Source organism: Siphateles boraxobius, unplaced genomic scaffold (genome assembly GCF_051911475.1).
Source record: "Siphateles boraxobius isolate OS27281-9 unplaced genomic scaffold, OSU_SipBor_1 91, whole genome shotgun sequence".
NCBI classification, from domain to species: domain Eukaryota; kingdom Metazoa; phylum Chordata; class Actinopteri; order Cypriniformes; family Leuciscidae; genus Siphateles; species Siphateles boraxobius.
In genome coordinates, this window is record NW_027509221.1 from 312,501 (window position 1) to 340,147 (window position 27,647).

The window sequence follows — 27,647 nt, forward strand, 5'->3', positions numbered from 1 at the left end:
AACGGCCTCATTAAACACAACCGATCTGAGAAAGTGATGCCCAAAACTGTCAGGACAGAGATACACAAAGCTTTTCTTACCTTGTAGTAACGGTGATGTATTTCGCTATCGCTTGTGTGTTTTCTTTCCGAGATGTTTAAAGTCATTCTTTATCAACTCGAGCAGCGACATAACTCAACCTGCGTCACGTGCTCGTGCTGAGACAAACATCCGCATGCGTCATCTGCCTCGTCATATCCGGTGTGCGACACTGTCACCTTCGACAAACTTAAATATACTTATACATGCCGTCGCTTTTCCTTCTGGTGTGAATTGATCATTTAGTCTAAAATTCAAACTGAAATATGTCTCATCTGTTAAGTAAAATAAATTCCATGACTTTGTTACAGTCATACGTACCAGGCTGATCTTATGAAAGATTTAAACACAGCCTGTCAGCCAGACCTGCCAACTCTCACTCATTCACACTGACACCGACAGACAAGACAGAGCAGGATATTATTCAATTGAAACAGATATGAACCTCTCAAATTCTGTCTAATTTATTACGAAATTCAAACAATAAATACCGTTTTGGCGCTTGTAAATGTGACGTGACAGATCTCTGTTCAAGCGGCACGTGAATGATCAATAGGTGTGTTGAAAGATACAGAACAACTAGACAGAAATGTATATACCTCATACTGTATAATATCGATCAATCAGTGTTTTTCACCCGTGGAAATAGTCAATAAAACAGCGGGAGAACATATCACATTACATTTAGCCTACTCCAGGAAAGCCATTTAATGGCATAGCTTAATTAGGCTAGAAAAAAATTGCTATAAACAGGAATATTTTGCTGAATTCTGCAGCAATGCTATATATTCTAAACGACATAATCATTTGTTAACAAACAAGTATTCATTCAATGAGCTCAGTTTTTCTGCATTAAATTATTACATTGTTTAAATTAATAATTTTTTAGCTAATTGTGACTATATACATTTCTGAAATACTTAACTTAGACAGTTTCCTCTAAGAGCAGATCCCTGTCTGTATCGAAAAGTGCTATGCAAATAAACATGAATTGAATTTAATTAAATATCATACTATATTAACATATATTTTTACTTATATCATTAAAATATTATTACGTTGTTATTATAATACAAAACGCATTAGCTATATTAATATTTGAGTTGTTATTTTTAAATCTATTAACATGTATCTACTGTACCTAATATTTGTCTAAATGAATACATTTACAAATCGTGAAATTTGTAAATTTGAAATCAAGCAATAATAAGAACAGTGGCCTACCTGTCAATGTACCATGTTGAAACATGTTGTCACTAAAATGGAACTTAATACAATTCTTTTTAGTTATGAAATATTTGACAATCACAATACACTTATTGTGATTTAAACATTTATTTTTTTGAAGACCATTTTAAACACCCTAAGCTAAATCTGGGTAGGTCAGGTACATGGGTCTCATGGCAGCTGCGTCCACAGTGATCCCTCTGGGCCTTTTGCACATGAGACCACTTCAGTTGTGGCTCAAAACCAGGGGATTTCATCTATACAATCCCTAAAGGCAAATAAGGACAAGGACGTGCGCTGAGTGCTTCGTGTCCTTTCTGACAATCCATTTTTATGGTAAGTCACGCGCTGAACCCTTCCACCATCCTCCCTTTGTGCACTTTCTAAAATCCATGTTTATGGTAAGGGTTACACGCTGTGGCTTTGTTCCCTTTCTGCGTGGTTCAGACCCCGGTTCCTTGCCTTGGGTCCCGCTGTAGGTGGGTCCCACTTCACCCTCCCTGTCGCAGCGGGTAGCGGTCTTAAGTGGTCGTTCAGCCCAAGGGATCTGGGGAGGCATCATCTTGATTGCCACATCAATTGCCTCGAATGGATGGCTGTATTTTTGGCCCTGAAATACTTCCTCCAGCAGTTTAGGGGCTATCATGTCCTAGCGCAGGTGGACAAAAAAAATACTATGGTAGCCGCCTACAAAAATCGTCAGATGGACTGTGTTTGTTTCTTCTAACAGGCGAGCGCGGCAGGTTCTGCTTTAGGGTCAGGACAAGTTCCTGTCCCTTATGACGATTTACAAAATCTTAGGATGATTTTACCTACGGACTCCTGGCCAAGGTTCGTCATCAAGGGTCCTTGTCTCTTACTGATAGTGCCTTGTTGGCTGAACAGTGTTTGGTTCTCGGAAATAATATCTCTCCTCGACGGCTCGCACTGGGTGATACCGAACAGGAGTGAACACAGGGGACAAGTCTCGAAACACAGGGGACAATATCCCCAGCCCGAGTTGTCGAACCTTCATGCTTGGCCCCGGAAGGGTACCAACTGAGGGACACTGGGTTTTCAGCTGATATCATAGAGACCTTTCTCAGTGCTAGGGCTCCTTCCACTAGAGGATGTTATGCCAATAAATGGGGTGTCTTTGAAAGGTGGTGCACAGCACATAATGCAGATCCAGTTAACTGCTAGATTGCTTCAGTTTTGGACTTCCAACAAAGGAAAAAGTATCAGCAGGCACATGCCCTGCCACTCTCAGGGTTTATGTGGCTGGTTTATTAGCTTGACACGCCTTGATTGACGGGGTGCCACTCGGGAGACATCTCTGCTCGCATGCTTCGTTCGTGGAGTCTGGCGGCTGAGGCCTCCTGTTAAAACCTAGATCCCTTCATGGGACTTAGCTATAGTCCTGGAGGGCCTGGTTGAGACTGTTCTTACTGGGTTCAGTTTGCAGTTATAGTATATGTAGCTCAAAGAAACTCACAGGGGTTATCTTCTTCTCTTCTTCAGTTCTTATCTTCTTCTCTTCTTCAGTTCTTATCTTCAGTTCTTCTTCAGTTCTTATCTTCAGTTCTTCTCTTCTTCAGTTCTTATCTTCAGTTCTTCTCTTCTTCAGTTCTTATCTTCTTCAGTTCTTATCTTCTTCAGTTCTTCTCTTCTTCGGTTATTCTCTTCTTCTTTTCTTCAGTTCTCCAGTTCTTCACTTCTTCATCAGAGACTGTTCGTACTGGGTTCAGTTTGCAGTTATAGCATCTTTAGCTCAAGGGAACTCACAGGGGTTTCCTAGTTATTGTATGAAGCCCATGCTTAGGTTAGGTTAGGTTAGGGTTAGGGTTAGGGTTAGGGTTAGGTTAGGTTAGGTTAGGTTAGGTTAGGTTAGGTTAGGGTTAGGGTTAGGGTTAGGTTAGGTTAGGTTAGGCAACTTTATTGTCCCCAAGGGGAAATTCTGCTTGGTCACAGTGCTGAGTTGCTTCATAAAAAAACATCACAAAAGACATCACAAATCACAAAACACATCAATAAGAACCTGAGAAGCATTGACATGTTGTACTTAACAAGAAGAAAATGTAAACAGAAGAAAGAAAGACATTGTTGACATCACAGATCCATGGATTAAAGTGCAAGTGCTAGTTTGGTTGTTGCACATTGCTCCATTGCACTAAAGTTTGTGTAAAGTGCATATGCTAAGGTGCTAGTATGTTTATTGCGCATTGCCCTATTGCTTTACATTGTTCAGCAGCTTAATGGAGGCTGGCACAAATGAAAAGCTTTACATTTTGCTTTACATTTTGGTACACGGAGTCTTCTTCCTGATGGGAGGGTTTCGAATTCAGGAAAGAGGGGATGTTGAGGGTCTGATTTAATTTTCATAGCCTGTTTCATAACTGCCTGATCATACAGGCTCTGTAAAGGCTCATAGTCTCTCCTCCCTATAGTTGTCATGGCTGTTTTGTGCATGTTGGCAAGCTTGTTTTTCAGCTTCACTGTTAAGTTGTCAAACCATGCAGTAATTCCATATTATTCCATTCATGAATTCCATTCATTATTAGCATGGGCTTCATAGAAAGTGTTATAGTTTTCTAATTCCATGGAAAGATGGGGGTTTACAGCCCATGATGGATCTAAACACACCTGAGAAATTATCCTCCTGCGTATATTACGTATCTCAGGTTTGCTTATCAGAGCAAAAGTGTACCCGAAGAGACATGGTGATGGAAAAATATAAAAATATGTTCTCAGAAAAAGAACTAAGAACTTTTGCAATCAAATGCAGTTTCTAGGAGCAAAAAAAGGACAATTGTGAGAGAAGAAAAAAGCATTAAAAGATCCTGTACGTTCTCGTGACAAACACATTCCATAAGAGACGCACGCGAGTCTTAGAAACGACTCTTGACTGGTTCATCTCTGATACATACAATGATTAAAAAATATATATTATTGTAGTTTAATATTAAGAGCTGTTTGAGGGATTATTTTTCACTTTACTGAATGGCTTAATGGCGCATAATGCATGTGTCCATACTTTACCACTAAAAACATTGCAAAATATAAATAAATATGTATACTGGATTATAAATGTTGTATTGCGATTTTTAAAGTTTTATTACATCTTGTTCCTGAATCCACCCTTCTGCTGGGATCCGGATAATCCTGATCTTTTGGATCAAAGGGATCCCAATCCTAGAAAGAAGTTTTATATGCAAATACTGAAGGTTTGATCCAGATCAAAACCAAGATTCCGTGATCTAATTCGTTATCAGATCCGTTTTCATCTGGACTCTACAGACGTAATTGAGTTTAAGAGCAAAAAAGCATTTTTTGATTAATCATGTTTGATTCAGCTGACTGACTGATGCTTTTTACAAACAAAAAAGACCTTTATATTGAAGGGGATGGATTTTAGAAACCTGCTGCTTAAATGTATATCTAATGAGTGATTATAATCAAGGTATTAATATTTTCCCTTCTAAACATCACATGAGTTGAATGACTTCTCTAAGCTTATGAGATTGTACTTCGTTATATAAGTTACCAGTGTGATTACTGAAATGTTATTTTCGTGTATTCTCTAATGTCTGTATTTGATATCTGAATGCAGTAACAGTGCTTGCTCATTTAGCCCGGCTTCCAGAAATGAAATATGGACTTCTTTAACTTGTGTCACTACATCCATCTGCTTTTCTAGGGTACACTGATAACTATGGTCACAGGGGTCATTGAAGTCTATAGTTTAAGGGATAATTTCTCAGTTAAAAGACTTACTTTCCATTTAGACAGAAGTGTCCGATTCCTTGAGAGAAAGAACGCCTTATCTAGATGTTTTGAGAAGACTCTCCTGTTTATAGTTAGAGCCTGGCCAAATCCAACCTTGAAGAAGCTGTTTGTGTGTGTGTGTGTGTGTGTGTGTGTGTGTGTGTGTGTGTGTGTGTGTGTGTGTGTGTGTGTGTGTGTGTGTGTGTGTGTGTGTGTGTGTGTGTGTGTGTGTGTGTGTGTTAGTCTTTTTGGTTACAGGTTAAGGAACAACTGCATTATTGGAGACTGACTGAGTTGTTGTTCTGGACATGTTGGCGCCCAATAACCCAGATCTGGGAGTTGGAAGGTCACGACGTGCCTAACTTCAGGGTCTGAGTGTCGGCTGCTTAATCGATGCTTCAGTCTATCAGTCCATGTGTGCAAAATTACTATGTCTATCTATTTCTTAGCCAATCAGAATCATTCAACCTGAAGCAAGGACGTAGCATAGCCTTGGTGATGGGTTTAACTGCTGTGATCTCTGTAACTGTGATCGGGGCGGCCTACAAACTCCTGTGAGTCTTGAAGCTGAACTTCTGCTGATGAAACTACATTTCTTTAATTATAACATTATTATTATATAATATTATTATTATAATTCTAACTTTTATCTTAATAATTTCTGGCTCTGGGCCTTTGACTGTTGACTGCTGCCTGAATCATAATCATACACTGTTGGGTCGTTGGCCAGAGGAGAACTGAGCGACTGAGTCTGGGTTCTCACGAGGGTTTTTCCTCCATTCTGTCACTGATGGAGTTCTGGTTCCTTCACTGTTGCTTTTTCGCCTTTCTTCGCTTTTGTCGCCATTGGCTTTTGGCTTGCTTAGTTGGGGACATTTCATTTTATATTTAACAATATTATTACAACATTATTTTCCTGTTATCTCTGTAAAGCTGCTTTGAAACAATCTGCATTGTAAAAAACGCTATATAAATAAAGGTGACTTGACTGTAAATCCCCTTACAATATGCATAGATATAAGTTCACATTATATAAGGAAGTCACATACTCTATGTTCAGAACAGCATACTGTCATACTGCTATTAATAAAGCAAGTATCCATGTGCTTGCGCTTTTATTATAATAATACACTAAAAGGAGAGCACATTAAGCTTATTTTCCCAGTTTCTATGACTGGAAAGGCCTCAGAGCTCCATGTTTTCCAGGGTGTGTGTGAAAGATGGGAAAGATGTAGGTTGATCACTCTGACGGACAGCTTATGGACCGCATTGGTCTCGCAGACATGGCAGATGTTCACTAACACCATTCAGTTTGTTTAAAGCATCCTTAGTGGTTACAGATCACTGTAAACTTGTAGAGTACAGATACGTGAGCTTAATGATCACATGCATCTGCTCTTATTTGAATCCAAGTTACAGACAAATACATCATATATCACAAAACCTTATGATGCATTAGTATAAGCTTTTATTTTCATAGTCCAGTAGTGATGAGAAACAGATATAGAAAGGCATAAATGCATGTTTAACAGCTGATATTCTTCATCTTCTCTGTCTAAAGATGATCTTCTCTTCAGTTGAGTTCACAGAGATTGATAGAGGAGAGTGATGGAGGAGTTCTTCATCTTCTCCGTCAGTAAATCAGTTCTCCTCCTAGTTGAGCTCACAGATGGTGACGGAGGAGCCGACTCCAGACCAGAAGCGGAAGCTGGCGAACAGCGGCCCTTGGAAGTGTGTGTGAATGCAGCAGATCTCCTGGGCCTGACGATGTGAGACGCGGTAGAAAGCCAGCACTCCGGCCTGCTGGTCCACATACACTCCCACACGCCTGGCTTTAGGACCCGCCAGAGCCGTCTCTCTCCCAGCGTGCCACAGGGAGAAGGCCTTGCCGGACCAGTACAGGCTCCAGGAGTGAGTGTTGTGGCCCAGTCTGGCACTGTCCTCGGCTGAGGAGCGATCCATGTCTTTATATGCCACGCCGACCGTCACCTGCACAAAGCAATGATCCACGTCATCAAAATCAATCTGCCTCACACACACAGATGGAAGGAGGAGGAGAAATCACGACTAGACAAGAAGATTTGTTTGTCCATTTGAGAGGATTCCCTTTATCTAGTTAGATGAAGATCTGATTATAATGTAGGTCCAATTTAGGGTTCACAAACACTTTTAGTGCCTTCTTTTAATAACACTAATTTTTGAAAATGTTTATTTGTATAACACTATGGCGTTGTATTCAAATTTCTCAGGTGTAGCTGTAATGATTCTTACCAAATTTTACTTAATTACAACAAAGGGCTGCAAGAAAAAGCCTCAGATCATGTAACTGCGCTAATATCTCAGAGGTTCCCCTGCTTTTGATTATGAGGTTATACTCGACTGACTTCAGATCTGGGTCGGTCTATCAGGTCCTGTATTAGACTGGTTCACACCTGGGTCAGTCTATCAGGTGCTGTCTTAGACTGGTTCAGACCTGGGTCTGTCTATCAGGTGCTGTCTTAGACTGGTTCAGACCTGGGTCTGTCTATCAGGTGCTGTCTTAGACTGGTTCAGACCTGGGTCAGTCTATCAGGTGCTGTCTTAGACTGGTTCAGACCTGGGTCTGTCTATCAGGTGCTGTCTTAGACTGGTTCAGACCTGGGTCTGTTTATCAGGTGCTGTCTTAGACTGGTTCAGACCTGGGTCTGTTTATCAGGTCCTGTCTTAGACTGGTTCAGACCTGGGTCTGTTTATCAGGTGCTGTCTTAGACTGGTTCAGACCTGGGTCTGTTTATCAGGTGCTGTCTTAGATTGGTTCAGGCCTGGGTCTGTTTATCAGGTGCTGTCTTAGACTGGTTCAGACCTGGGTCAGTCTATCAGGTGCTGTCTTAGACTGGTTCAGACCTGGGTCAGTCTATCAGGTGCTGTCTTAGACTGGTTCAGGCCTGGGTCTGTTTATCAGGTGCTGTCTTAGACTGGTTCAGACCTGGGTCAGTCTATCAGGTGCTGTCTTAGACTGGTTCAGACCTGGGTCTGTCTATCAGGTGCTGTCTTAGACTGGTTCAGACCTGGGTCAGTCTATCAGGTGCTGTCTTAGATTGGTTCAGACCTGGGTCTGTTTATCAGGTCCTGTCTTAGACTGGTTCAGACCTGGGTCTGTTTATCAGGTCCTGTCTTAGACTGGTTCAGACCTGGGTCTATTTATCAGGTGCTGTCTTAGATTGGTTCAGACCTGGGTCTGTTTATCAGGTCCTGTCTTAGACTGGTTCAGACCTGGGTCTGTTTATCAGGTGCTGTCTTAGACTGGTTCAGACCTGGGTCAGTCTATCAGGTGATGTCTTAGACTGGTTCAGACCTGGGTCTGTCTATCAGGTGCTGTCTTAGACTGGTTCAGACCTGGGTCTGTTTATCAGGTCCTGTCTTAGACTGGTTCAGACCTGGGTCTGTCTATCAGGTGCTGTCTTAGACTGGTTCAGACCTTGGTCAGTCTATCAGATGCTGTCTTAGACTGGTTCAGACCTGGATCTGTCTATCAGGTGCTGTCTTAGACTGGTTCAGACCTGGGTCTGTTTATCAGGTGCTGTCTTAGACAGGTTCAGACCTGGGTCAATCTATCAGTTCCTGTCTTAGACTGGTTTAGACCTGGGTCTGTATATCAGGTCCTGTCTTAGACTGGTTCAGACCTGGGTCAGTCTATCAGGTGCTGTCTTAGGCTGGTTAAGACCTGGGTCTCTCTATCAGGTGTTGTCTTGACTAGTTCAAACCTGGGTCTGTATATCAGGTCTTGTCTTAGACTGGTTCAGACCTGGGTCTGTATATCAGGTGCTGTCTTAGACTGGTTCAGACCTGGGTCAGTCTATCAGGTGCTGTCTTAGGCTGGTTAAGACCTGGGTCTCTCTATCAGGTGTTGTCTTGACTAGTTCAAACCTGGGTCTGTATATCAGGTCTTGTCTTAGACTGGTTCAGACCTGGGTCTGTATATCAGGTGCTGTCTTAGACTATTTCAGACCTGGATCTGTATATCAGGTCCTGTCTTAGACTGGTTCAGACCTGGGTCTGTATATCAGGTGCTGTCTTAGACTGGTTCAGACCTGGGTCTGTATATCAGGTCCTGTCTTAGGCTGGTTCAGACCTGGGTCTGTCTATCAGGTCCTGTCTTAGACTGGTTCAGACCTGGGTCTGTCTATCAGGTCCTGTCTTAGACTGGTTCAGACCTGGGTCTGTATATCAGGTGCTGTCTTAGACTGGTTCAGACCTGGGTCTGTATATCAGGTCCTGTCTTAGGCTGGTTCAGACCTGGGTCTGTCTATCAGGTCCTGTCTTAGACTGGTTCAGACCTGGGTCTGTCTATCAGGTCCTGTCTTAGACTGGTTCAGATCCTACTTCAGCAACAGGGAATATTATGTTACACTGGATAGCTACACCTCCAGGCGTTATATCATTTCTTGTGGTGTTCCTCAAGGCCCAGTTTTGGGTCCTCTATTATTTAACCTATACATGCTTCCTTTAACTCGTGTAATTGATCAGAGCGATATTTAATTTCACCAGCATGCAGTATGGCACTCACCTCTATCTCTCACTTGCACCAGATGCCCACAATTCTATTTCCACTCTACTGGACTGCGTAGAGAGCATACAATGATAAATGTCTCAGAACTTTCTACAACTAAACAAAGATGTACAGAGGTACTTGTTATTGGTAGTGACGCACAGAGATTGCTATTGGTCAAATGGCTGAGTCTGTTGTGATTGTTCTGCTCTGCTCTGATTGGTCAGATGGCTCAGTCTGTTGTAATTGGTCTACTCCGCTCTGATTGGTCAGATGGCTCAGTCTGTTGTGATTGGTCTGCTCTGCTCTGATTGGTCAGATGGTTCAGTCTGTTGTGATTGGTCTACTCTGCTCTGATTGGTCAGATGGCTCAGTCTGTTGTGATTGGTCTACTCTGCTCTGATTGGTCAGATGGCTCAGGCAGTTGTGATTGGTCTACTCTGCTCTGATTGGTCAGATGGCTCAGTCTGTTGTGATTGGTCTACTCTGCTCTGATTGGTCAGATGGCTCAGTCTGTTGTGATTGGTCTACTCTGCTCTGATTGGTCAGATGGCTCAGGCAGTTGTGATTGGTCTACTCTGCTCTGATTGGTCAGATGGCTCAGTCTGTTGTGATTGGTCTACTCTGCTCTGATTGGTCAGATGGTTCAGTCTGTTGTGATTGGTCTACTCTGCTCTGATTGGTCAGATGGCTCAGTCTGTAGAATTATTTATTTATTTAAGGAGACAATAGCTTTATATATAGTGCACGTTGATCTTTGAAACTTAATTTGGCGAAGGCAATTTGTAACCTGTTTCAGTGTTCGCGTTCTCGAGCACCAAACACTGTTGTCGTGCAAACGAACGGCCAGAACACATTCAAAGTTTTCTATTTTTCAATTAAAACAGTGTCATGTAATCGGCCCCGAAATTAATTAACATACTTTAGCTGGACAATAACTTTATACTAGAGCTGCTGTAAAGCCAAAACAATCTCTGCTACTTTAATTCCCTATTATCACTGTAAAGCTGCTTTGAAACTATATATATTGTTGATCTACTTGACTATGTACGGAAGAGGATTAGGGCCAAGCAATAATAAAAAAATAAAAACCATCTCGAGATTAAAGTCATTATAATGCGAAATTAAACGTTAAATTTCGAGAGAAAAAAACTCGAAATAATCCTGAGAATAAACTCATTAAATTTCAAGAATAAAGTCGTGTTTTGAGAAAAAAAGTCGATATGAAATGTAGAGAATAACGCATTCGATCAGTGTTCATTGCATAGCCTACTGATAGAGGATATGGCAGAGTTGGGTCACTTAGTCAAGCTATATTTTAGACTTTCTTTATATGCACTCGCTTTTGTCCAACATGAAATGACAACCAGTGACATGACAACGACTTAATTTTCGAAATTTAATGAGTTTATTCTCAAGATTGTATTTCGAGTTTTTTTTCTCGAAATTTAACAAGTTTTTTCTCGAAACACAACAACTTTATTCTCGAAATGTAATGAGTTTATTCTCAAGATTGTATTTCGACTTTTTTCTCGAAATTGAACGAGTTTAATTTCGCATTATAATGACTTTAATCTCGAGATGGTTTTATTTTTTTATTATTGCTTGGCCCTAATCTTCTTCCGTAACTATGCTCACTGTACGCATATGATAAAGAAATAAAAGTACACTTTGGGATTTAAACTTAAAAATGGTAAATTTTCAACAAACAATTTTCAACAAACAATACAAACAATAGTTCCTTTGGACCCTATGGCTTCTGTGTGTCAAAAACTAAACATTAATGTTAGAAATATAAATCTAAATATGTGAATAGTCAGTTCTGTCAGGACCACTATCGTCAAATACGATTGGCAATTGCATACAGTCAGGATTGGCGGTATGGTTCTGTTCTGGGCAAGAACAGCCTAGCATGGATAAGAGCAGCAATAACCCCCCTTAGGGAACACAGAACACAACCAGCATGAATGTATTGCAGATATCAATAATTCAAGATTTTAAAGTACAACATAATTCAAGAACTTATTCTGATTCAAGGGGATTTAGAATGGCAAATCCTGACAGGAGACAGGAGGAGCTGGGGAGGGAGGAGGGTAATGCGCTCCTGAGAAACACGACAGCTGCTGATAATACTGAAGAGCTTATACATGTATACAGTGATAGGCGTCGTATTCCTATAGGTAGACGTGGATCAGCTGAGTTTCAGCTTGACTAACGTGACCTGCCAGAACTGATGCTACGCTTCATTTAAAGTGTGCTGTATTTACCCTGTGCCCGGTCCACTCCAGCTCCCAGTAGCTCGGGCTCCCAGCCAGCGGCTCCGCACACATGACCTGCCTCCAGAACACGAAGCGGTCCGCGTGAGCCGGGTAGTTCTGGCTCTCCACGCACAGCGTCGCCTTGCGATAGCCATCAGACAAACGGATCTGACGGAAAGCACTATTGGGATCTAGAGTAAGCTCGGTGCGGACTGAAAGAAAATACAACATTAAACATTACTAAAAGAAAGAGAAAGAACATATTTGTACAAAATCACTAACAGCTGAACTCACATTTAAGCATTTCCTCTCGGGTTTTAGGTGCTGGTTTATCCAGACAACACGATGCTGATCCCTCCACTGTAGAGACACAATAAAGATGTTTAATAGGGCAAATCTCAGGAAAACATGTCTATTGTCACGGTGTGGGTTTTGTGTTTTGTTCCTTGTCTGTCATGTGTTTCCCTGTCTTTTCATGTTCAGCTGTTCCCCGTTTTGTTGATTAGTCTCCCCATGTGTTTCTGATTAGCCACGCCCCCTTGTTATCTTGTTTAGCTTGTGTGCCTGTGTATTTATACCCATGTTCTTCAGTTGGTGTTTGTCGGTCGTTGTTTGCTGTTGCGTTGTTTCCAGTTCCTTGTTCCGTGTACTAAGTACCTTGTTCTGAGTTTACCCCGGATTTCCTGTTTGTTGGATTATTAAAGTGCTTGCGATTGGATTTACTCTCTGTTTCGTCCTTGCTGCAACGTAACAGAACGACCGACCACTAAAGAATCCAGCAGCACGGATCCCGCCTGATCTCCCCAGCATGAGCCTGGAGTTCGCGGGACAGATCGCGGCCTTGGCCCTGTCAGAGACTATGTATGGTTTACTTGAGTCTGCTCTGGAAGACACAGCGCTCGTTGTGGTGTCCATGGCTGTTTTGTGTAGGTGGGCAGCACACACATCAACTACAGCCCATGAACCCAGCCCAGAGCTTCCTTCGCCGCTGGTCCCGTCCAGCCCAGAGCTTCCTTCGCCGCTGGTCCCGTCCAGCCCAGAGCTTCGTTCGCCGCTGGTCCCGTCCAGCCCAGAGCTTCACGTCAGCCACGTCCAGCCAGAGCCTCACGTCAGCCACGTCCAGCCAGAGCTTCACGCCAGCCACGTCCAGCCAGAGCTTCACGCCAGCCACGTCCAGCCAGAGCTTCACGCCAGCCACGTCCAGCCAGAGCCTCACGCCAGCCACGTCCAGCCAGAGCTTCACGTCAGCCACGTCCAGCCAGAGCTTCACGTCAACCACGTCCAGCCAGAGCTTCACGTCAGCCACGTCCAGCCAGAGCTTCACGTCAGCCACGTCCAGCCAGAGCTTCACGTCAGCCACGTCCAGCCAGAGCATCACGTCAGCCACGTCCAGCTAGAGCTTCACCACGACATGCCTGAGCTTCATGTCGAGCCAGTGTGTACGGACAAGATGGCCGCCTCCGAGCCAGTGTCTACGGACAAGATGGCCGCCTCCGAGCCAGAGTCTGTTCCTGTTCCCGAGCCTCACGTCAGCCACGTCCAGCCAGAGCCTCACGTCAGCCACGTCCAGCCAGAGCCTCACGTCAGCCACGTCCAGCCAGAGCCTCACGTCAGCCACGTCCAGCCAGAGCCTCACGTCAGCCACGTCCAGCCAGAGCATCACGTCAGCCACGTCCAGCTAGAGCTTCACCACGACATGCCTGAGCTTCATGTCGAGCCAGTGTCTACGGACAATTTGGCCGCCTCCGAGCCAGTGTCTATGGACAAGATGGCCGCCTCCGAGCCAGAGTCCGTTCCTGTTCCCGAGCCAGAGTCCGTTCCTGTTCCCGAGCCAGAGTCCGTTCCTGTTCCCGAGCCAGAGTCCGTTCCTGTTCCCGAGCCAGAGTCCGTTCCTGTTCCCGAGCCAGAGTCCGTTCCTGTTCCCGAGCCAGAGTCCGTTCCTGTTCCCGAGCCAGAGTCCGTTCCTGTTCCCGAGCCAGAGTCCGTTCCTGTTCCCGAGCCAGAGTCCGTTCCTGTTCCCGAGCCAGAGTCCGTTCCTGTTCCCGAGCCAGAGTCCGTTCCTGTTCCCGAGCCAGAGTCCGTTCCTGTTCCCGAGCCAGAGTCCGTTCCTGTTCCCGAGCCAGAGTCCGTTCCTGTTCCCGAGCCAGAGTCCGTTCCTGTTCCCGAGCCAGAGTCCGTTCCTGTTCCCGAGCCAGAGTCCGTTCCTGTTCCCGAGCCAGAGTCCGTTCCTGTTCCCGAGCCAGAGTCCGTTCCTGTTCCCGAGCCAGAGTCCGTTCCTGTTCCCGAGCCAGAGTCCGTTCCTGTTCCCGAGCCAAAGTCCGTTCCGTCTGTTCCCGAGCCGGTGAGTGTGTTGTCTGTTCCCGAGCCGGTGTGCGTGTCTGCTGTTCCCGAGCCGGTGTGCGTGTCTGCTGTTCCCGAGCCGGTGTGCGTGTCTGCTGTTCCCGAGCCGGTGTGCGTGTCTGCTGTTCCCGAGCCGGTGTGCGTGTCTGCTGTTCCCGAGCCGGTGTGCGTGTCTGCTGTTCCCGAGCCGGTTTGCGTGTCTGCTGTTCCCGAGCCGGTGTGCGTGTCTGCTGTTCCCGAGCCGGTATCTGTGTCTGCTGTTCCCGAGCCGGTGTCTGCACCGCCGTGGCCGCCCGAGGGGTCTTCACCGCCCTGGCCGCCCGAAGGGTCTTCACCGCCCTGGCCGCCCGAAGGGTCTTCACCGCCCTGGCCGCCCGAAGGGTCTTCACCGCCCTGGCCGCCCGAGGGGTCTTCACCGCCCTGGCCGCCCGAGGGGTCTTCACCGCCCTGGCCGTCTGAAGGGTCGATTCCGCCCAGGCCGCCTGAAGGGTCGTCTCTGCCTGGTCCCCTGCACGAATCTGGCCCTCCGTCCCTCCCCAAAGACCGCCTCCACTTCACCACCCTCCTGAACTTTAGTGTTTTTGTTTCAAGGGGCGTCGGGAGCCGCCCATGGGCGGGGGGCTATGTCACGGTGTGGGTTTTGTGTTTTGTTCCTTGTCTGTCATGTGTTTCCCTGTCTTTTCATGTTCAGCTGTTCCCCGTTTTGTTGATTAGTCTCCCCATGTGTTTCTGATTAGCCACGCCCCCTTGTTATCTTGTTTAGCTTGTGTGCCTGTGTATTTATACCCATGTTCTTCAGTTGGTGTTTGTCGGTCGTTGTTTGCTGTTGCGTTGTTTCCAGTTCCTTGTTCTAAGTACCTTGTTCTGAGTTTACCCTTGATTACCCTTGAAGTGCTTGCGATTAGATTCACTCTCTGCTTCGTCCTTGCTGCAATGTAACATCTATGTCACATTTCACGCCTACAAAAATTGTGTGTACTGTACATAATACATGCATATTTTAGGTAGCGATGGCTGAACCAAAGCTTTCCTAAACTTTGAATCAATTTTAGAAATTATAATGCAAATCTTTTACTTTTGAGTTTGTTTTTGTATTTCTCATTATTAGTAAAAGTAACTGTATTATTGTGATTAGTCAAAAGTACTGTGTAAATAGATCTAATACTCTTCATTATTTACCAGGATTAGCAGAGCCTTGATTCGTGTGATGTTCTTGTGTTGCAGGAGAAGAAGCTTTGACTTTGGGTTTAACATCTGGTTTTGCAGAGTCAGACTTTACTTCTGTAATCTGAAAAGCTGAGAAGAATCCGGTTTCAAAAATAACAATTTAGCAAGATGAGTTCATTGTCCACTGAGGATAGTGTGTGTTTACCTGGGTTTAATGAGGGCGGCTGTGATTGGCTGGAGACGAGGCCTGGGTCACATGATTGACTGGAGGATTGAGCCAGAGCGGCCGCATCGATCACTGCAGGGGAACATGGGATATATCACTATATCATCACTATATCACTAATACATCTGCTTTACATTCATGATAAAAGTCAAACTCATAACCACATTAATTTGAATCCTGGTTGTGGTGTCAGAATAAAGCATGACTCTAAGGCTGCATTTACACTTGGTATAACATGCGACCTGTATCGGATGTTGTCCACACACACATTGAAAAGACGAGTGTAAACGCGCTTCTGATGGGAATGTTCGATCAGCGTGTCGAGGACGCTTTGTGATCGGATATCAGTTTAATGTAAGCGCTATCAGCTATCGTGTGTGTCTGCATTCACAGGTGGACGTCATATAACCTCCCCGCCCAGTCTCCCCGCGTGGCTGTCAGAAAATAATGGCCAGACACAGTTTAGACAAGAAATTAAACTTATTTGAACCTTACAATAAACGTCAATCTTTAAAACAGTTTATTTAGACTTACATGATACTATGCGTGTCATTTTTCACATTATCTGAAGGAGTCGATCGCCTGTACGATCACCGTCAGTCATGATCTTAATGAAGAGCTGCACGCTGCTTTGCAGAGGAATAATCGGCATTGGAATTTTTTTGTTTTAAATGTTGAATGTTTTTATTGTTTCAGCATGTTTATCAATCTCCCATTTTTGTCAATATAGTCATTGCACGCTAAACCTTAAACCCAGATGATCGATGATGTGACTTGTTTAACATGATCAACCCAGTTATTTTTGTATGATCAACTCTGGAAGTAGGCCTATTCCTTCCTTCAAAAACCGTAATTAGGGTCAGGTGTGTGTGATACGGGTAAGGTTAGGGACAGGTGTGTGTGATACGGGTAAGGTTAGGGTCAGGTGTGTGTGTGATACGGGTAAGGTTAGGGACAGGTGTGTGAGATGCGGGTAAGGTTAGGGTCAGGTGTGTGTGTGATACGGGTAAGGTTAGGGTCAGGTGTGTGTGTGATACGGGTAAGGTTAGGGTCAGGCGTGTGTGATACAGGTAAGGTTAGGGACAGGTGTGTGAGATACGGGTAAGGTTAGGGTCAGGTGTGTGTGTGATACGGGTAAGGTTAGGGTCAGGTGTGTGTGTGATACTGGTAAGGTTAGGGTCAGGTGTGTGTGATACGGGTAAGGTTAGGGTCAGGTGTGCGTGATACGGGTAAGGTTAGGATCAGGTGTGCGTGATACGGGTGAGGTTAGGGTCAGGCGTGCGTGATACGGGTAAGGTTAGGGTCAGGCGTGTGTGATACGGGTAAGGTTAGGGTCAGGCGTGCGTGATACGGGTAAGGTTAGGGTCAGGCGTGTGTGATACGGGTAAGGTTAGGGTCAGGCGTGTGTGATACGGGTGAAGTTAGGGTCAGGCGTGCGTGATACGGGTAAGGTTAGGGTCAGGCGTGTGTGATACGGGTAAGGTTAGGGTCAGGCGTGTGTGATACGGGTAAGGTTAGGGTCAGGTGTGTGTGATACGGGTAAGGTTAGGATCTCTCTCTGTCAGTGAAGTCCATTCTGAAACGCGTCCGAAAATTAACTGTAATTCCGCGAATACTTGTCATACAGGCACGAGTGTTTTTCCATAATGAAGCTTGAACTCTCTTCTTTTAAATGAATTAATTTATATAAAAAAAAAAAATATTCTTAGTTTATGTAATCTGTATGAAAAGAGAGAGATGTCAGTCTTTTTCTTTCCAGCTCATTATACCTGATTACGCGTTAATGTGCCACGCCCACGGAGAGCGCGCGCTATTCAAACGCAAATGATCTAAGGCAAGCCATTCAAACATGCCAACGCCCACCAGCTGGATTATAAAACACATTGTGTTTAGTAAGTATCTTACTACCGCTGTGTACACAGCGTATCCCTACGCTGTGAGGAATAATACTATCTAATAACCCTGGAAAATGTACCAGAAGTGTTGGTAGTTTCATGTCGAGGAGCAATAACGGATCCAGCTGATGTAGTAAGTCATTTATTCTTAAGTGCTTTATTCTAATCGCGATATTGAATAGTGTCTGACTGTAAACCGCAAAAAGACTGTTTAAATATGAAGTAAGATGAGTAAAAATAGACTGAAATATGTTGAAATAAAATGTCTGTATAAGCAACAAACTGCAAATTCACATGTATATGCTAATATATCATACACAATATGTTACAGACTAAATATGAATGTTTAGACAAGATTTGGTGTTTAGTTTTGGATAGATTATAAAGTTTTGACTGTAAAAAAAGACTACTGTCACATTAAATAGGTACGCTTTTGTTCACCAATTTCTGCTCATAGTTAAATATACTATAGTATGATGTTTTGTCAAAAATAAAGTAGGTATATTGAATTATCAACTAAGATGTTATTATAGTGTTTGTTCCAATATTCAAACTAATGAATCCTTACCTTTTTTAATACGTATGATAAAATGTATACTTTTTACAAAGAAAGAATACACTTGAAATATTGTTAAAATTGTAATTGTTGTTGTAATTGTAACCTATTTGTAATTGGTTACAATTTCTAATTGTAAATTATGTATACATAGATAATTTATTTTGTCCTTGCATTCTTTGGGACCCTGTGACACACCTGTGTGAGAGGGCTAATTAATATGCAGCTCATTATGCGGCACATTATCCGGCCTTTGTCTTCTCAGGTGTGAACACGCCTCCACGCATATTGCCTTTCCAAACAAAACGTGTCTTATAAAATTTAAATCAATGTATTGTTTTGTGTAAATGATTAGGCAGGATGATTTTCAGATCATTTTGAAGCAAAAATTCTAGGCAACAACATCCATTAGTCAATAGTCTTGTGGACACATATTTAGTATGTGTTTTGTGGCCTTATTTCAGACACTTTAAGTTTTAGTTTTTTCAATAACCACGCAACATTATTCTCTAAAAAATACAAACATGTACATACATGTTGCTCACATATTACGGTAGCCCCGTTTGTGCTATATGGAGTGAATTTACACCTTTGCCATTAACATGTTTATAAATAACTGAGAAAAGCACAAATGTCAGAGCATGTCAGAACACCTCAAGGACACCTCAAGGACCTTGAGGACGTGTTTGCCAAAGGCAAAGCCCCAACTATTACTATTCGTTTTATCATTCCGCCAAAAGTTTGAGGCGCAACTCCCCCCGCAGCTTTTGTCACAGACCCACGAATGAGGCATCAAATCGTGCGGATTAATCGGGAATGGTGTGCTATGACTTTTATAAGCGATCGGGGCTACGATGTTTGCCCCAGGGGCGAAGAAGCGGCCGAAAAATCCCATAGACTTAACATTGCGACAAACTTTGACGAGTCATTAGCCTGGATGTCAGCTCGAACCCCGCCCACAAAATCTTTAGGTCGGGAAGTTCGGTCTGGACTCGATCCGTTGAGGAGCTATTATGCCCGAACAAAAAATTTGTTTATAATAAAGAATGGCTGCCGCTGGAGAATTTTTGTGTAGATTCAGCCATCGCGTCTGTTATAGAAGATGTAGACAGCGCATTCATTTTAAAAGAGGAACAGAGAACCGCGAACAATGCATTTGTCGATCGGAAAGATGTTTTTGCCGTCCTTCCTACGGGATTCGGCATTGCAATGGCATATCAAATTGGCATTGCAGAGGCAATTTTTTTCCTGGTTCGGATGAAATGCCCCATAATCACAGCCCAATGGAGCAGTATCAGACTCACATTCTGACTAGAATCTGAGTATGACGACGTCAGGCTAACGACTTATAGCTCAGAGTGAGGATTTCTCAGAAACGTGTGATTTGCCACATTTGAAGAGGCTGACAGGCTTTGTAAGAACATACATCACAATAGGGCAAAAGTTACACCCCTGGTGGGCAGGAGCTGCCCAAATTTGCCCCATTGACTTACTATGGGGAAGGAACGTCCCGTGAAACACACATGGTTTTCCTACTATGGTAAATTGCATAGGGATTTTGTATTGAGCATAGCTCTGGATCACAGTATCATATGGCGCTTTTCCATTACCAGTACCAGCTCGACTCGACTCGACTCGCCTTGGCTCGCCTCGACTCGGCTCGCTTTTCGTTCCGTTTTCCATTGCAGAAAGTATCGCCACAAATAGTACCCGGTCGTCATAGCGACGCCTTTCGTTCCTCGTTGCCCCATCAAGCTCTCGCTGGATCCTCTCTTCGTCAACCAAACAAAGGCATGTCTGCACCTCCTCGTTTGACCACGGCGTATTCTTCCGAGTTGCCATAATAATAGTAGTAAGTTTAGTAACTATCTCTGGCTAAACTATTTAAAAAAGGCGGGGTTATTCTGGATACTCCATCTGGCGCGTGCAATGATGACGCAGTGAATAGTGACGATTCTCTCTGACCAATCAGCAGTCGGCATTGTTTTCACGTCACATTTTAGTATCGCCTTAGCTCGCTTAGAACCTCGCCGGAGGTGGTACGAAAAAAAGTACCCGAAAGCAGGTACAGGTACAACTTTTACACAGTGGAAAACCAAACAAAGGCGAGTCGAGTCGAGCCGAGCCGAGCCAAGGCGAGCTGGTACTGTGTAGTGGAAAAGCGCCAATAGAGACATGGGGGCAGGCTCACTTTACTCAGACGACCAATCAGTCTCTCAGGATCATTGTGAAGCTATCCAGCCACACCCTAGCAACCATTTACAGCACCTTAGCAACAAGTTCCATAGACTTCCATTGAAAGATCAAAGGGATATCTCCGGACTGAATTGTCATAGAAACATGAGGGTGGTCTCGTTTGACTCGGGGCAGCAAACAGCCAATCATGAATCACCTAAACACTTCCTAGCCCCTCTCTAGCAACCATTGTCGGGCACCTAAACAGAGTACCCTAGCAAACCATTTTGCAAGACCTATATCTCTGCATCAGAACATCGTATAGAGATGGGGGTTCGCTCATTTGACTAAATCATGGTAAACTATGGTAAATCATGCTAGAACATGGGAAATCATGGTAAACTCTGGTAAATCATGGTAAACTATCGTAAATCACGGTAAACTATCGTAAATCATGGTAAAAATGCTAGCAACATGCTAATGTTGCTAACATCTTTGCTAACAACATGCTAATCATGCTAGCAACATGCTAATCATGCTAGCATGGTGCTAGCAACATGCTAATCATGCTAGCATGGTGCTAGCAACATGCTAATCATGCTAGCATGGTGCTAGCAACATGCTAATCATGCTAGCATGGTAGTAGCAACATGCTAGTAGCATGCTAACAACATGCTAATCATGCTAGCATGATGTTAGCGACATGCTAATCATGCTAACATGATGCTAGCAACATGCTAATCATGGTAGCATGTTAGCGACATGCTAATCATGCTAGTATCATGCAAGCAACATGCTAACATACAAAATGTCTATGTTGCTTGGCAACCATAAACTTTATTCTAGTTCAAATTAATGTGTGTGAAAAACTAATTTCTAAAAACTAATCAAACTAATTTCTCTCAAATCAATGATCTATGAAAGACCATGCGATGTGATTTCACCAGTTATGTGTCTTCTTGCATGATTAGTGATTTGAAGCGTTGATGATTGAGCTGTGCACACTCACCGGCGGCCAGGCTGGCGTGTGTGAGGGTCTGCAGCGCCTCCAGAGACGAGCGCACACCTGAAATCAGCGGCTGCGGGCTCCACACCTCCAGCGCCGCGCTCACGGGAGGACACACACCGTCCAGCGCCTCGAACGCCTGAGGGAGCAGCGCACATGCATGATCAGAGGCGAGGCCAGAGTTGTGCTGAGGTTCTGGGGTTTTATCAGTTATATTAACATGTGAAATGATAACTCATAGAGACAGATGTTTTCCTTATTCTCTCACAGCGTCACAACAATGATATTCAGTTTCAGTCGGGGCAGATAAGGCTGATCTGCCCCCTAGTGGACGAAGCTTTGGTTGAATTAATCGCATATTGACAAACGAACTATGTGCATATTTACAAAAAACACTTTGCTATTTACCAAAAATGTGAATACTAAACTTTGCTTTTGAATTAAGAGATTAAAATTGTCATAAAATTAAGTTAATCTATGCTCAAACACTATTTTGTTATGATAATTTAACTGAATGGAGATACTGAACCATACATTTATGTGGGATAATTTGGCAGACAGGAGAGCCACAGATATGCACATAGCTAATGTGATGTTCATTGATCTGTAGTAGATATTATTGCAAAGGAATGTCACATGTTTTCATCATTTGTAGTGTGGGGTGGGAACAGGGAGATTTGTGTATGCCTGTACACTGAAGTGCAGGAGCGAGACACTTCGGGCAGGGACCTGAGGTCAGAGGTCAGAGGTCATTAGTTCGGGTGGTCTAAAGGGTCAGCTAGCGTTAAATCGAAGCTAGCAGCGATGGGTCCTTTAACTCACTCTACAGCGTAGCGTCTGTGTGGCGACTGGGCCTTGCAAGAATAAATACCTTTTAAAAAAACATGTGATTCAGAGTGTCTCTCACGCAGTGATGATGGTTCAGGAGAAACTTGCGCCACAACACTCATTAAAAAGATACAAAAAAATGTTGTTTTGTTTTTGGTTCATAGGCTGCATCACAACATGCGTACAGGCATGAGACCTCCACAACACTACACTTTGTATGTGTGTGTGTGTGTATGTGTGGTGTGTGTGTGTGTGTGTGTGTGTGTGTGTGTGTGTGTGTGTGTGTGTGTGTGTGTGTGTGTGTGTGTGTGTGTGTGTGTGTGTGTGTGTGTAGCCCGTGTTTCCACTGTTTATGTGCCACTGTTGATAAGATTACGCAGCACAACTGATTCCAACATTGATAATAATGATAAATGTTTCTTGAGCATCAGATCATCATATTATACTGATTTCTGAAGGATCATGTGACACTGAAAACTGGAGTAATGATGCTGAAAATTCAGCTTTGATCACAGGAATAAATACCAAACTTGTAAACAGAACTGTATTGATATATATGTGTTTTGCTTCAGATTTTCAACACAATAAAAACAGAGCAATGTTTTCATGCACTAGCACTATAACATGTTATATGCCTTACAGTGAGGAGTGTGTCTGGGTCCTGGACGCGCTGCAGTCTCTGGATCTGCTGGAGCTTCTGGCGCAGCTGGACGATCTCCTGCTGGATCTGCAGTGTGTGTGCCTGTGTGTGTGTGGACAGCGAGCGCTCGTGTGTGTGCAGCATCTCCAGCACCTGCGATCGGCTGAGCTCAACGCTCCTCGACACATCCTCGAACACGGCCTGGCAGTCCAGTGTCAGCCGCTGCAGGGACACCTGGAGGACACACACACACAGCCCGTCAGTGAGGGACACACACACACACAGCCCGTCAGTGAGGGACACACACCCACAGCCCGTCAGTGAGGGACACACACACACAGCCCGTCAGTGAGGGACACACACACACACACAGCCCGTCAGTGAGGGACACACACACACAGCCCGTCAGTGAAGGACACACACACACACACACACACACACACACACACAGCCCGTCAGTGAGGGACACACACACACAAAGCCCGTCAGTGAGGGACACACACACACAGCCCGTCAGTGAGGGACACACACACACACACAGCCCGTCAGTGAGGGACACACACACACAGCCCGTCAGTGAAGGACACACACACACACACACACACACACACAGCCCGTCAGTGAGGGACACACACACACACAGCCCGTCAGTGAGGGACACACACACACACAGCCCGTCAGTGAGGGACACACACTCACACAGCCCGTCAGTGAGGGACACACAAACAGCCCGTCAGTGAGGGACACACACACACACACAGCCCGTCAGTGAGGGACACACACACACAGCCCGTCAGTGAAGGACACACACACACACACACACAGCCCGTCAGTGAGGGACACACACTCACACACACACACACACACACACTCACACACACAGCCTGTCAGTGAGGGACACACACTCACACAGCCCGTCAGTGAGGGACACACACAAACACACTCACACACACACACACACAGCCCGTCAGTGAGGGACACACACACACACACACTCACACACACACACAGCCCGTCAGTGAGGGACACACACTCACACAGCCCGTCAGTGAGGGACACACACTCACACACACAGCCCGTCAGTGAGGGATACACACACACACACACACACACACACACAGCCCGTCAGTGAGAGACACACACACACTCACACACAAACTCACACAGCCCGTCAGTGAGGGATACACACTCACACACACACACAGCCCGTCAGTGAGGGACACACACACACACTCACACAGCCCGTCAGTGAGGGACACACACTCACACAGCCCGTCAGTGAGGGACACACACACACACACAGCCTGTCAGTGAGGGACACACACTCACACAGCCCGTCAGTGAGGGACACACACACACACACACACACACACACACTTATACCTCGTGTGCTTGAGAAGCCTGGGGAAGGCTCTGAATAACCCGCTCTCTGTCTGCAATGCTCTCTTGAATCCCGGCGCTCAATGCTATCAGCTCTTGCTGTTAATCACAAACATATACAGTATAATGTCAATGTAGCAAAGCCCAACACACACACACACACACACACACACAATAGCCATCAGCCAATCTTATTATAGGAGTCAAGCAGCAGTAAATGGTTTTGAAATTGAAGTTTCAGGGTAAACTTGAAGCATTTGCTTATAACAATCTACTTTAAGTGTGTGCAACTTTTAATAAAACAAGCAACATTGATACTGATATCAGTGAATGTATATCAGAAAAAGAGTCAGTCGAGAAGTGTGTTACAGTGTAAGTGTGAGTTACAGAGAAGTGTGTGTTACAGAGAAGTGTGTTACAGTGTAAGTGTGAGTTACAGAGAAGTGTGTGTTACAGAGAAGTGTGTGAGTTACAGAGAAGTGTGTGTTACAGAGAAGTGTGAGTTAAAGAGAAGTGTGAGTTACAGAGAAGTGTGTTACAGTGTAAGTGTGAGTTACAGAGAAGTGTGAGTTACAGAGAAGTGTGTTACAGAGAAGTGTGAGTTACAGAGAAGTGTGTGTTACAGAGAAGTGTGTGAGTTACAGAGAAGTGTGTGTTACAGAGAAGTGTGAGTTAAAGAGAAGTGTGAGTTACAGAGAAGTGTGTTACAGAGAAGTGTGTGTTACAGAGAAGTGTGAGTTACAGAGAAGTGTGTGTTACAGAGAAGTGTGTTACAGAGAAGTGTGAGTTACAGAGAAGTGTGTGAGTTACAGAGAAGTGTGTGAGTTACAGAGAAGTGTGTGAGTTACAGAGAAGTGTGTGAGTTACAGAGAAGTGTGTGAGTTACAGAGAAGTGTGTGTTACAGAGAAGTGTGTGTTACAGAGAAGTGTGTATTACAGAGAAGTGTGAGTTACAGAGAAGTGTGTGAGTTACAGAGAAGGGTGTGTTACAGAGAAGTGTGTGTTACAGAGAAGTGTGAGTTACAGAGAAGTGTGTGTTACAGAGAAGTGTGAGTTACAGAGAAGTGTGTGTTACAGTGTAAGTGTGAGTTAGAGAGAAGTGTGAGTTACAGAGAAGTGTGTGTTACAGAGAAGTGTGAGTTACAGAGAAGTGTGTGTTACAGAGAAGTGTGAGTTACAGAGAAGTGTGTGTTACAGAGAAGTGTGTGAGTTACAGAGAAGTGTGTGTTACAGAGAAGTGTGAGTTAAAGAGAAGTGTGAGTTACAGAGAAGTGTGTTACAGTGTAAGTGTGAGTTACAGAGAAGTGTGAGTTACAGAGAAGTGTGTTACAGAGAAGTGTGAGTTACAGAGAAGTGTGTGTTACAGAGAAGTGTGTGAGTTACAGAGAAGTGTGTGTTACAGAGAAGTGTGAGTTAAAGAGAAGTGTGAGTTACAGAGAAGTGTGTTACAGAGAAGTGTGTGTTACAGAGAAGTGTGAGTTACAGAGAAGTGTGTGTTACAGAGAAGTGTGTTACAGAGAAGTGTGAGTTACAGAGAAGTGTGTGAGTTACAGAGAAGTGTGTGAGTTACAGAGAAGTGTGTGAGTTACAGAGAAGTGTGTGAGTTACAGAGAAGTGTGTGAGTTACAGAGAAGTGTGTGTTACAGAGAAGTGTGTGTTACAGAGAAGTGTGTATTACAGAGAAGTGTGAGTTACAGAGAAGTGTGTGAGTTACAGAGAAGGGTGTGTTACAGAGAAGTATGTGTTACAGAGAAGTGTGAGTTACAGAGAAGTGTGTGTTACAGAGAAGTGTGTGTTACAGAGAAGTGTGAGTTACAGAGAAGCGTGTGTTACAGAGAAGTGTGAGTTACAGAGAAGTGTGTTACAGAGAAGTGTGTGAGTTACAGAGAAGTGTGTTACAGAGAAGTGTGTGTTACAGAGAAGTGTATGTTACAGAGAAGTGTGTGAGTTACAGAGAAGTGTGTTACAGAGAAGTGTGTGTTACAGAGAAGTGTGAGTTACAGAGAAGTGTGAGTTACAGAGAAGTGTGTGTTACAGAGAAGTGTGTGAGTTACAGAGAAGTGTGTGTTACAGAGAAGTGTGTGAGTTACAGAGAAGTGTGAGTTACAGAGAAGTGTGAGTTACAGAGAAGTGTGAGTTACAGAGAAGTGTGTGTTACAGAGAAGTGTGTTACAGAGAAGTGTGTGTTACAGAGAAGTGTGTGAGTTACAGAGAAGTGTGAGTTACAGTGTAAGTGTGAGTTACAGAGAAGTGTGTGTCACAGAGAAGTGTGAGTTACAGAGAAGTGTGTGTTACAGAGAAGTGTGAGTTACAGAGAAGTGGGAGTTACAGAGAAGTGTGAGTTACAGAGAAGTGTGTGTTACAGAGAAGTGTGAGTTACAGAGAAGTGTGAGTTACAGAGAAGTGTGTGTTACAGAGAAGTGTGAGTTACAGAGAAGTGTGAGTTACAGAGAAGTGTGAGTTACAGAGAAGTGTGTTACAGAGAAGTGTGTGTTACAGAGAAGTGTGTGTTACAGAGAAGTGTGAGTTACAGAGAAGTGTGAGTTACAGAGAAGTGTGTGTTACAGAGAAGTGTGTGTTACAGAGAAGTGTGTGAGTTACAGAGAAGTGTGTGTTACAGAGAAGTGTGTGTTACAGAGAAGTGTGTGAGTTACAGAGAAGTGTGTGAGTTACAGAGAAGTGTGTGAGTTACAGAGAAGTGTGTGAGTTACAGAGAAGTGTGAGTTACAGAGAAGTGTGTGTTACAGAGAAGTGTGAGTTACAGAGAAATGTGAGTTACAGAGAAGTGTGTGTTACAGAGAAGTGTGAGTTACAGAGAAGTGTGTGAGTTACAGAGAAGTGTGAGTTACAGAGAAGTGTGAGTTACAGAGAAGTGTGTGTTACAGAGAAGTGTGAGTTACAGAGAAGTGTGAGTTACAGAAGTGTGAGTTACAGAAGTGTGAGTTACAGAGAAGTGTGTTACAGAGAAGTGTGAGTTACAGAGAAGTGTGAGTTACAGAGAAGTGTGTGTTACAGAGAAGTGTGAGTTACAGTGTAAGTGTGAGTTACAGAGAAGTGTTTGTTACAGAGAAGTGTGAGTTACAGAGAAGTGTGTGTTACAGAGAAGTGTGTGAGTTACAGAGAAGTGTGTGTTACAGAGAAGTGTGAGTTACAGAGAAGTGTGAGTTACAGAGAAGTGTGAGTTACAGAGAAGTGTGTGTTACAGAGAAGTGTGTTACAGAGAAGTGTGAGTTACAGAGAAGTGTGTGTTACAGAGAAGTGTGTGTTACAGAGAAGTGTGTGAGTTACAGAGAAGTGTGTGTTACAGAGAAGTGTGTGTTACAGAGAAGTGTGTGAGTTACAGAGAAGTGTGTGAGTTACAGAGAAGTGTGTGAGTTACAGAGAAGTGTGAGTTACAGAGAAGTGTGTGTTACAGAGAAGTGTGAGTTACAGAGAAGTGTGAGTTACAGAAGTGTGAGTTACAGAAGTGTGAGTTACAGAGAAGTGTGTTACAGAGAAGTGTGAGTTACAGAGAAGTGTGAGTTACAGAGAAGTGTGTGTTACAGAGAAGTGTGAGTTACAGTGTAAGTGTGAGTTACAGAGAAGTGTTTGTTACAGAG

The 27,647-nt window shown here is 44.1% G+C and overlaps 2 protein-coding genes across 5 annotated transcripts in view; both read right to left on the reverse strand.

Moving 5' to 3' along the window:
• The window catches only part of LOC143733141 (proprotein convertase subtilisin/kexin type 7-like), a 58,527-nt gene extending 58,299 nt beyond the window's left edge, over positions 1-228 (reverse strand). For 2 of the 4 annotated variants that reach the window (XM_077224720.1, XM_077224719.1), the window contains exon 1: positions 81-205. The gene's annotated coding sequence lies outside the window, so the exon portion shown is untranslated. Of the gene's footprint in view, positions 1-80 lie in introns of all 4 variants that reach the window. The other 2 variants (XM_077224718.1, XM_077224721.1) reach the window with 2 other exon arrangements.
• A 6,269-nt stretch (positions 229-6,497) lies between these two features.
• ftr86 (finTRIM family, member 86) overlaps positions 6,498-27,647 on the reverse strand; it is a 36,796-nt gene continuing 15,646 nt past the window's right edge. The window contains exons 2-9 of the mRNA XM_077224722.1: positions 24,052-24,147; positions 22,669-22,902; positions 21,204-21,339; positions 15,548-15,640; positions 15,355-15,471; positions 12,130-12,195; positions 11,845-12,047; positions 6,498-7,038 (exon numbers count right to left, since the gene is read on the reverse strand). Coding sequence (XP_077080837.1) covers positions 6,703-7,038; positions 11,845-12,047; positions 12,130-12,195; positions 15,355-15,471; positions 15,548-15,640; positions 21,204-21,339; positions 22,669-22,902; positions 24,052-24,147 — 1,281 coding nt within the window. The 3' untranslated portion in view covers positions 6,498-6,702. The remainder of the gene's footprint in view (positions 7,039-11,844; positions 12,048-12,129; positions 12,196-15,354; positions 15,472-15,547; positions 15,641-21,203; positions 21,340-22,668; positions 22,903-24,051; positions 24,148-27,647) is intronic.